At 47.7% G+C, this 11,178-nt stretch overlaps 1 protein-coding gene across 3 annotated transcripts in view; it reads right to left on the reverse strand.

The window, feature by feature from the left end:
- The window catches only part of Zfat (zinc finger and AT-hook domain containing), a 178,226-nt gene extending 169,187 nt beyond the window's left edge, over positions 1-9,039 (reverse strand). For 2 of the 3 annotated variants that reach the window (XM_029469960.1, XM_029469961.1), the window contains exon 1: positions 8,850-9,037. In XM_029469960.1, the coding sequence (XP_029325820.1) occupies positions 8,850-9,024 (175 nt within the window). In that variant the 5' untranslated portion in view covers positions 9,025-9,037. Of the gene's footprint in view, positions 1-8,849 lie in introns of all 3 variants that reach the window. The other variant, XM_021182879.2, reaches the window with a different exon arrangement.
- Positions 9,040-11,178: the final 2,139 nt, after the last annotated feature.

An 11,178-nucleotide genomic window follows, 5' to 3' on the forward strand; every position in this document is an offset into this window, starting at 1 on the left:
AAGGCCACAGGCTGGGGTTTATTATGGTTTACAGTGGAGGCTCCCAGGTCAGGCAATGTGTGTCTGCTTCCTGATCCACTGAGATATAACAGGTAACACTGCAAGTTCTTGCAATCATGAGCAGAAGCCCAGCTACCAAGCCTCCATGCCAGAAACTAAGAACTAAAATAAATCCTTCCCTGAGTTGCTCTTGTCCCTCAGTCACAGCAACCAACACCACCAAAGCCACTAAACCATGGTGGGGATGCTCCAGAGATGGCCACAGACCCAGAGCTCAGCAAGACTCCCCACTGACACCACCAACTCTTCTCCCCTGGCTTTTCCCTTGCTCACTGCATTACCTGAGCCTGGTTCACAAGGCTCACTCCAGGTCAGGACTGAGTCCCAGAACCCCTGCATGTTCTTATGCAAGGAGCCACAGGCCCAATCATTGAACATGACATTCTGGCCCAGAGTGTAATACTCAATGCAGTTTTATTCACAGTAATCAAAACTGGACACAGGTTCTGGTGTAAGAGTCTTACTCACTCCACGTCCCCAAACACATTCTATACTGTCATCTTAAACCAAGAGTGTTTGCAGTGCTGCCCCATCTAACCCAAACCTCACTCATCATCAGCAATGCTGAACATGTGTCTCTATGTACTATCTCGAGGCAGAAGTCTCTCCCAGTCTTTTGTTTGTCCTAGTGACTTGGGGAGCCTGTCTTTTATTGTTGGATGGTAGATATTGTCACCTCAACAGGACCAACCATTGGCTAGGAGACAAACTTCTTTGCATGACTTCAAGAGAATTTCTAAATTGAGTTGAGGTGGAAGCCCTGCCCTAAATGTGGTGGCTCCTTCCCATGGGCTGGGGTCTCACTGGAGAGAAAGTGAGCGAGGCATCTGTTTGCTCTAACTATGCATCCTGATCATTTTGAGCAGTGTGACTGGCTACCTCAGGCTCCTAAAGCAGCCTGAGACACCCCTTTGATATGGTAATATAACTGGCAGGACCACTGGCAAGAAATCTGTAAGTGTCTGTAAAAACTAAACATGTCTGTAGTCAACAAACTAGCAACTCGATTATCACCAGGCAATTATTTACCCAGGAGAAATGGAAATATATCCCCACAAAAGGCTTGTAAGAATATTTAGTACAGTTTTGTTCACAGTAATAAAAAATAAATGGAAACAAGCACCTGGCTGTATGCTTTAATCCCAACCCTTAGAGGGCAGAGGCAGAGAGATGCCTATGAGTTCAATGCTAGCCTGGTCTACATAGCAAGTTCCAGGCCAGCTAGACCTACCTTATGAGACCCTTTTTAGAAAACAAATGCAAGGGCTGTGCTGATGGCAGTGGCGGTTAAAACTAAAGACCTGCTGACCACCATGGCATATGAAAGACACCCATAGGCCTGCCCTCCCCTGCACAGCATGGGCAGGTCATAGACATTCAGAGCACCTCCTGTTGCCACACACATGGTGCTGGACAGAGAAGATGCCCACAGAACCCCAGCCTCCATGCCACACAGACTGGCTGTAAACACCTAGAAGCCTGCTTGCCACCACACTTTGTAGCATGGACCAAAGAGGTCATTGGAACGGGAGACACTACAATGTACAAATGTGTAGTGGATGTCTGTGTCTATGGCTATCCAGTGGCAAAGGTCCGTGTCTCATATTACCTCTAGAGACTGGACAGAGAGAGATGGCCCTGCCCCTCACCAGCTACAGCACATGGGAGAGCAGGCCCTGCACCCTGAGTGGGCAGCACAACAGAGCTAGCTCTGGTGGAGGAGGCGCAGAAGAACTGGCTCCATCCCTCGTCTGGTAGAAGTAGAGTGGTCAAGGGGGTGATGTCCTCCCTACCTCACTCCTAGCCACATGCAATACAGCCAGGAGAACTGGCCCTGTCCCCCAATGGCAGTTGAACAGTTTCTGCATGTCTCCTGAGGAACACGGTAGAGATGGCTTAACAATGAAAGAGCTGGCACAGCAGCTAACAGGCTGCAACACTTGGAAGAGGAGGCCTCCACTCCTTGACTGGGTAGCACAGTAGAGCTGGTTCTGGAGGCACCGGTGCAAAAGATCCTGCCCTGAGGGCATGAGAGCAGGAGAGCCACTGCCCATGGTATCACTGGGTTGCCTAGCCAGAGTAGTGCTGGAGAGGATAAGGGCAAGCAAGAGGGCTACCCCCAGGCACAGATCCAGGGTTTTGAATTGGCCCACCCCAAACTCTACATCATCTATGAACTGTTGGAGCATATGAATGGGACAGTCCTGCTGATCCAAAGCTTCAAGATCCCCATGACATGGGGCAACGACAGGACAACTAGGAGAAGTCCTAGTGAGGAGCCAATATTGATGGTATCACAGAAGCCAGAGATCTCAAACCAGACCAATGGCTCACTGCAAGGAACATTCGCAAGAGAAGATGTGTGGATGGAGGCATATACTGTGGGAGACACTGTGACACACTAAAACTTCCACTACAAGATGTATTGGATACTTGGGTTTGTTTTATTTGTTTGTTTGTTTTTATTTGGGGGGAAGGTTGCAGGGGCAAAGGGCAGATACAAGGAGACTGGGAGATGAATGGGACTGGGGTGCAGGACATGAAACTCACAAGGAATCAGTTCAAAGTTTAAAAACAAAAGCAAGCAAACAAAAGAACCCAAAACTGGAAACATGAGAACAGCCCGGGTGCTTACTAAGAAAGAATCACGCAGGCAAACGGTGGAGATTTCCAGGCAGTAGAATAGCATTAAGCAATTTAAAAAAAAAAAAAAAATATATATATATATATATATATATATTTTTTTTTTTAAAGGGGGCTTGTATTGGCTGGTTTTATGTGTAAACCTGACACAGCCTGGGGTTATCACAGAGAAAGGAGTTTCAGTTGGTTCAGTTGGGGAAATGCCTCCATGAGATCCAGCTGTGGGGCATTTTCTCAATTAGTGATCAAGGGGGAAAGGGCCCTTGTGAGTGGGACCATCTCTGGGCTGGCAGTCTTGGATTCTATTAAGAGAGCAGGCTGAGCAAGCCAGGGGGTAAGCAAGCCAGTAAAGAACATCCCTCCATAGCCTCTGCATCAGCTCCTGCTTCCTGACCTGCTTGAGTTCCAGTCCTGACTTCCTTGGTGATGAACAGCAATATGGAAGTGTAAGCTGAATAAACCCTTTCCTCCCCAACTGCTTCTTGGTCATGATGTTTGTGAGGAATAGAAACCCTGAGTAAGAAAAGGCTAGACACAAAATAATTATGTGAAGTCCTCAAAAGGCAAACATAAATGAGAGCAGCAAGACTGGAGGTTGTTTGGCCTGAGGGATAAGGACTGGGTGTGGAGGGGGAGGAGAAAATTTTCTTGGGTAATTAAAAAAAAAAAGCCTATGTATCATTAGAGATGTGGCTTACCTGAGTACTGTCTATACAAAAGATCCGAGTGCTTCTGTGTATTAAGTCACAACTACAAAACTGCCTCCTGGAAGGCACCAGAGAGCTCTCTCCTAAAGGCAAGTCAGCAGGCACTGTTCTCCTGGCTTTCAAGCCAAATTCCCAACAGCTTCCCAGCCCTCAGACTCCCTGTCGAAGCCCCCTCCCTCCCCTCAATGCTCAGTACACACCTGCAGGCACATGAGAAGGAAAACTCCTGAAAAGAAGCCGCAGCTGGCTATGACCGATCAGCCGCTTAGAATTGGAATGCTGAAGGTCCAGAAACTAATTCCCTTCTCATGGGATAAGTTCTGGCCATCCTCTCCAGAACAACCATTCCTGGGGTCCCTACACACATATGCATACACACACACACACACACACACGTGTGTGTGTGTGTGTGTGTGTGACAGAACTAACATCTGGTGGCAACAGATAAAAACCTTTTAGAATCTATTGACTTAGCAGGTAAGTAAGTAGCTCTTACCAGTCCAAACGCTCAGCATGTAATCAGAATTTGAGCGATAGGAAGCCTTCCCCATCCTGATGTACCTCCCTCCTTGATGTACCCACCAACGTACTTTAACCTTGCCTTGATTTATGACTTTCCCAATTCCCTAAAACCATAATAACTTTGTGAAACTGCTTCCACAATGGAACATGGAATTTGGAGTGACCTAAATCTCTGCTTCTGGGCCAGGGTCACTCAAAATGATTCCAGAATCAACAATGCCTTATTCCCTTAAAGGTGTGAGCTGGGGTTTTCGTGTGACATATGTCTTAGCACCCACCCTTCCATTTTTGTTGGGTATCTATTCACTCTGCAAGATCCAATTCCACTACCTCATGCTTCAAGAAGTCTTCCCAGAATCCCTACCTGGAGCCCATTGATATCTTCAATATTCAGAGCTCACATGGAGGTTCCTGATGCCCTTTTCCTACAGGAATTGGTTTTGTTTTGTTTTGTTTTGTTTCTCTTCTAGATCTATGTGACACCCTCAAGAAGGAAGGGACAGTTTCATAGTTTGGCCAGTATCTGAAAGACAGGGACCTCCCACTAAAGAATAAGAACAGACCTAAAGGTATGAGAAATGGTAGTTTATGAAGGCCCATTGGCAACAATGGAGCAATATGGACACCAAAAATCTGGCTAGATAGACTGGTGACTGAGCAGTGCCAGATACCACAAGCTCTCTATGCTCTTTGGCTCCAGGTCCCTCACCTCATTTTGGTGCCACATACCCCAAGCTCCCTTGTTAGGAACTAAAAAGAGGGCCCAGGGGAAGAAGGGGAGGGGAAGCCCACACCCCACCAGAGTTTTACCTATTCATTGGTCTGTCAGGGGTGGGAGGGCTGCTAGCTACCTTCCACTCATCCCTAGGTGGGCATTCAAGCCTCTGACCCACTCTTCAGGGCGTAGCCAAGGGGCAGTCCTACCTGAGGGGGTTCCCGGAGCTACTTTGCTAAAGCCACCAGGGTTATGGGAGAGAGGGATGAGGGAAGAGGTTCCCAACACCTGTGAGAGTGAGTGCAGCAAGAGTGAGTGCAGCGAGAGTGAGTGCAGCGGATCTTGACTGGAGCACAGGAAGGCCTTCTAACAGATTAGAAATGGCTCATTAGGAGAAAGCCTGTCCCATCCTACAAGCGCAATGGGCCTTGATGACCAGAGACATTCTATGGTTTTAGAGCTTTATTATAGACAGGCAGGGGGAAAGGGAGAAGGTAGAAAGAGAGAGAGAGGTGGGAGAGAGAGAGAGAGAGAGAGAGAGAGAGAGAGAGAAGGCTAAAGAGAAAGAGAGTAAGAGGGAGAGAGGAGAGAAGAAGAAGACAAAGAGAGAGGAGAGAGGGGGTGAGAGTGAGGGGTAAGAGGTAAGAGAGACAAGTAAGAGAGTAAAAAGTAAGAGAGCAAGGTGGGACTGAACACCCCTTTTTATGGCCTTCACTGTTGCTAGGTAACTGGGGAGGAGTTTAGCCTGAAGGTCAGAAGCTTGGGCCATTGCCTATGTGACTTCAAACCATGCTTCTCTGGGGGGGGGGGGGGCGGCGGTAACTTAGGCAGGGGCCAGAGTTCCAGGAGCATAAAGGAACGCCTACAGTGTTTTGTAGGTGAATTATCACCATTTCTGGGGTTCAGACCTCAGCTCAACTGGAGAGCAGCCTGTCTGTGCATAGCCCAGTGCCCCACACTCCCTATGCTCTTTGGCTCCAGGTCCCTCTCCTTATGGTGAGACAATGTCACCTTCCTACCCAGAGGGCCTGCAGCTTTGTCCACTCTCCTCTGAGGCAAGGTCCCCACCTACTCATCTGGTTTCTATCCAGACAGGCTGGAACACAAAGGCACCAGATTCCAGAGGTCAATATGTTGCAATGCCAGTTGTCCTAGAGTTAAAGGAATGAGAATATTCTAAACTAGTTGGCAGAGAGGCATCTGAACTTCCATGTTCATCAAAAAAGTAATAACAGCCCAGGTGAAGAAACACCCTAAGTGTCCATGAGCGGATGAATGAAGAGTGTGCAAAGTGAGCACAGAGAATGACTCTGCCTTTGTAGATAGGCAGGTGGAGCTGAAGCAACAGACCTCACAGATGGAGAGAACAGAATGGGGTCGGAGAGCATGGGAGGCAGGGCGTGAGGCAAGCCTCTATTAGCAAAACTATGTTTTCACTTTCTGTTTATTCTGCATGGCATAGTGAACAGAGTAAATAATGTATTTTTCACTTCAAAACCCACTAAAAGAATACATTTCAAATGTTCTCACCTCAAGAAATGATGACAAGAAAAGGTGCCAGACTGGATTAACCTAATTATTCCCCATTGTGCTCATAAATCTCAGGGCTGTGAGTGCCACAAGCACAGGTATAACTATCAACTTACGATTTTCAAGACTTTAAAAAGAACAAAGACAATTCTGCTACTCAACTTTAAGGCCCTGTTTGACATCGGTGTGCCAAGCATTGTCATTTCATAAGCAAATTCATTTGTTTTTATATTTTATGGGTTTTTAAAATATATATATATTTATTTATTTACATGAGTACACTGTAGCTGTCTTCAGACACACCAGAAGAGGGCACTGGATCCCATTATAGATGGTTGTAAGCCACCATGTATATTTTATGTCTTTTAAGCCAACTTTGAATCTACAATATATGTTTTAAAATGTTCACTTTTCTCCATTTCAAAGTTACTTTTTTCCCCCTTCAGAACAACAAAAAAAAAAATCATAATCATGTGGGATGCTTCTTGGAAAATCCTGTCTCGGAAAAAAAAAAGATTATAACCAAACTTCACCCCACCTTTCCATCCACACACACTTCCCAAAGCAAATGCATGGTGACAGTGTGTTGTTATGAAAACCATCTGGAGTGCCACCAGTGTGAGCAAGGTAGAGGCACAACACATGAGCCTCAAGCACAAGGGTCACAGCCCCTGCCTCAGATCTCAGGAGCAGCTCTCTCCAGCAAAGCTGTGAACAGTGAGAGACTGCCTCTGAAGAGAGTACCTGCCCCTGGAAAGTTTCACACACTGAAAGCTTAACAGCCCCAAGAGGTGACAAGGGACAAACCATTAGACTAAATCCCCCTCTATTAAACTGACCCATCTTGATAGAGAGGTTTTCAGGGGCAGCATGCATGAGACATCTATAAAAGAAAATGAGAGAAACAGTGTAATCACCCAATTCTGACTTGGCCTGCTCTGAGCAACCACTAGATTCTCCTTCAAGACAGCTATAGCTGAAAAGCTGTTGTGTACACTACAAGGTGGGAAAAGAAAGAAGCAGAAACCTTTGCACCCAAAGCAAGAGATACCATGAAAAAGAAACCAACACAGAACAGAGCTGGAACACACACAGAACAGAGCTGGAACTGGGGCAATGACCACCCAGCCTGTTTACCACCCTAAGCCGCCTTTCCAACACCAAAACAGGAAATTTCCCAGAAACGAGCTGCCCATGAGCTGACAGAAATACATTTTGTTCAAACTATGAGCCTTCTTCACTTGTCACGGCTGAAAAACAGAAAGATAACCTGTTTGGGGCTTGTTGTGTGTCCCTTTGACCTATATCCACTCTGTAGCACCGACACTAATTTCAGAGGCTTTCACAGACAAGGCGATAGGTTCCAAAGCTAAAGGTGGAGAGGGGCAGTCGTGGAGGTAAGCCCCAGGAACGTGAGTTTTCTGTTCCCTGTATGGATGGACCCAGGCTCCAGCAGGAAACTACAGTGACATGTACAAATGATCAGCAGCTCCTTCACTCTGTCATTCAATAGAAGGTCACCCCTACTAAGAGCCTGTCTGAATTCCAGGGGACAGTGGCAAAGGCCAAGCAAACATATGGTTCACATTGTTTTCCAAGCCAGAAGTCCGATCTCTTTAAAGCTCCACTCTCAGGAATCTGGGCTCTCAACTTTTCTCTTCTTCAGTAAATGACCAACTAAGAACAACCAGGAGACACTGGCAGTGACCCTCGGAAATCAGGGTCCAAGAGTCTAAATTGGTGTCAATCACAGGCTAGTGGTAACAAGCTTAAGGTTAAGGGGAGTCGCCGGGCGTGGTGGCGCACACCTTTAATCCCAGCACTTGGGAGGCAGAGGCAGGCGGATTTCTGAGTTCGAGGCCAGCCTGGTCTACAGAGTGTGAATGGGAAGAGCGCCGGGGAAACAAAGAAACCCTGTCCTCGAAAAAAAAAAAAAAAAAGTTTAACCCCTGGGAGTCACCAGGGGTTAAGTGAAAAGTATACCCTTCCAATGAGACAAGCTAAAGCAGCTTCTGGCTAGACAGTCTGAGGGCTGCCTGAAGGAAGTAGCCTGGAGCCACTTCGTTCAAGCGCACGAGGACAATGCCCTACAGCACTGGGCCAAAGACAGAAGGCAAATGACTACTTGCATGGGACAGGGTCACCCGTGATAAAGCCCATCTCTCTCATTGGCTGTTCCCTCTGAAGGTCACTAGAGAAGGCTGGACTTTAAGCACGTCCTGGCTAAGAACACGGGGTTGATCACTGGGAAGGGGAAGTCATCCACTTTACAGAGGGGGAAACTGTTGACTAAGCAAGAAGCCAACTCAAAGCTCACACAAACAGCGGCAGGCAACGGGACTCGAACACCTATCCAGCCAGACGCCCGCGGATGGCCGCTGGCGGGCGCCCTGGCACCGCCCACAGCCCTGGAAACCGCTCCCCAGGCGCGCAGGGCGCTCCCCTCGCTTGCTCTCCACCGCCTCCCTCTTTTTTCTTTCCTGCGGCAGGATCATGCCAGCTTCTGAACGTGGGCCGCAGGACGCTGCGACGTCGGCGCTCCGCCCGCCCGTGGATCCCTCCGCCGGCCCGAGCCTGCGCGCGGCCTCCCCACTGCACACCACGAGCGGTTTCCCGCGCGGCGCCGCGCCCCACCCCCACCCCGTCGCGCCCCAACCCCCATCCCGGCTCACCTGCCGCCCGCGTCTCCATGGCAACGCCCCCACGGCGGAGGAAAAAAAAAGCCTCGGGCTCTTCCCGGCTCCCTTCCGGGCTGAGCGAGAAAGTCGGACACCCTGAGGAAGCTTCGCTCTTTATTTTGATTTTTTTAGGGAAAGAGCCGGAGAGGTTATGGCGAATCTGCGGCATCCAACATGGCGGATGGAGTCTTCGCCCTCCTCTCCCCGGGGATCCGACGCCTACGTAGTGACGTCGGTCGCGGGGAACCGCCCTCGGCACGCAAGGCACAGTGCGCATGCTCGCGGCTACCCTAGGTGCCGGCCTCTAGTCCCAGCGTTCTGCGCGCTGTTTTGGGCCACGCCCGGGGCGGGACGTTGTGATCCTGGGACGTGGGTGTTAGGACCGGGAGTGTCCTGAATCCTCTTCCGTGGGGGGGACGGCTGCGAGTTGTCCCGCTAATGCGCCCCTTTGCATATTAGCTTTTCCGGGGCTCAGTTTCCCAAGTTGCCGGTCGGGTTGTAGGTGTAGTTGGCACAGGCAGGCTCTCCCGGGGTCTGGGACGAGCCGGGTTGGAAGTGACTGTGCCTCGCACATCTTTTTCTTGGAAGCTCAGTGACCACCTTTCCGTTTTTTATGTTAGGAGCTTAGATCCCCCTCCGCACGCTGCAGGAAGCGTCTGTCCCACGTAACTTTGGTAGAATATATTTCTACCGACATCGAAGTCCCTTACCCCTACCTGTCTTGGTCAGCTTTTTAGCATTCAAAACTGGGAATGGACTTTAGAATTGGCGAATTAAATATATATATATATATATANTATATATATATATATATATATATATATATATATATATATATATATATAATAACAGTCGTACTTGTGATAGTAAAGCTATCTTTTAGAAAGGTTTTTAAATTAGCCATTGTAAAAAAGAACTCCACACATACAGAAACAAGAGAAAAATGTTAAAAGAAGCAGGACGGAAATGACCGGCGTCTGGGCAGCCCTGGTTTGTTTTTACAGTGCTGGTGAAATGCTGAGGATAGTCCTTCTGTAATGTTTAGCTTGGAGTGCTCTTCAGACAGCTCTAGGTTTCTGTCTGTTACCCCCACAGGTCGAGGTCCTGTGTTTCTTCGTCACATTCAGTTGCGCATAACTGTTTGCTATCCCTTTCTGCCATGGACTGAGTTTGCCAAGCGGAGAGAGGGTCCTGTCGTAAAGGCCCCTGGGTCTTTTAGTCTTTGCCTACCCATCACAGATTTCATAGTAATGCTACTGAACGACTGAATGAGCTCATTCATTTTGTTCACTTTTAAATAAAAACAAGAACGTTGAAGTGCCTTTGGGCAGTGAACCTTAAGATGACTGGTCTAATTCTTCATTCTTCTGTTTAGTACATATTTTTAAAAAAAAATCTCCTTTATTTCTTTGGGCAGGTGAGCAAAGGACAGGTGTTCAGGAAGGTTGTGTGGCTTTTTTGAGATCACACAGACAGCCCATGAAGTGTGTGGCCCCACCTTTCCACAACCCACCAGATGCCGGTAGACACAATGTGAGGAGAATCAGGAAGTTGTTGCTTCACCTCCACTAACTTCTGCCTCAGGGAGGGCTGGGTGGTAGGGGAACAGTAACATCTTTCATTTGAAAATGAACTATCCAGAATGCTGCATTGATGTGATTTCCTTTTTAGAACTCCAAATATTTACACTAATTTTCTGTCAGGACATGTGAGTTGTGCTGGTTGCTGACAATACTGGTTTTGTGCTGGGCTGCCTTTCTTAAAGCAGCACTGAAATACTATTTATTGATTAGCGGGTGGGTTGATTGCTCTTGAATGTTGTAGCCAAAATCAGTTTTGGAAATGAAGCAAGTTAACATATATCTCAAAACTCAATGGCTCCCAAACAGTAAAGCCAAAATTTTTTAAGAAGAAAAAAAAAAAAAAACTGACTGTAGATGTGGTCTTGAGGTGGTGGGGGGTGGCTGTGAATTTTCTCCACTATTCCTTTCTTAAATCTACTCACTTTTTCAAAAGAAGACTTATTGCATATCTTTTCTCAGGCTGGTCCCAAGAAGGAGGGAATTATTAAGGAAAGGTACGGAAGGCAGTTTTGTGAATGGTGACACCACAGTCGGTTCCTCACCTTCTTGTGTGGCTCACACTTTCAGATTGGGACATGAGTGTACACTTAGAAGCCAGAGGTTAGCTTTCAGTCTTCTCTATTGTTGTGTACCTCATGTTTTGAGATAGGACCTCTTGCTGAACCTGAAACTCATTGTCTGACTAGCCTGGCTGGCCAATGAACCCCTAGGATCCTCCCGTCTCAGTCAGCACTAAGATC

Source organism: Mus caroli, chromosome 15 (genome assembly GCF_900094665.2).
Source record: "Mus caroli chromosome 15, CAROLI_EIJ_v1.1, whole genome shotgun sequence".
Lineage (NCBI taxonomy): Eukaryota > Metazoa > Chordata > Mammalia > Rodentia > Muridae > Mus > Mus caroli.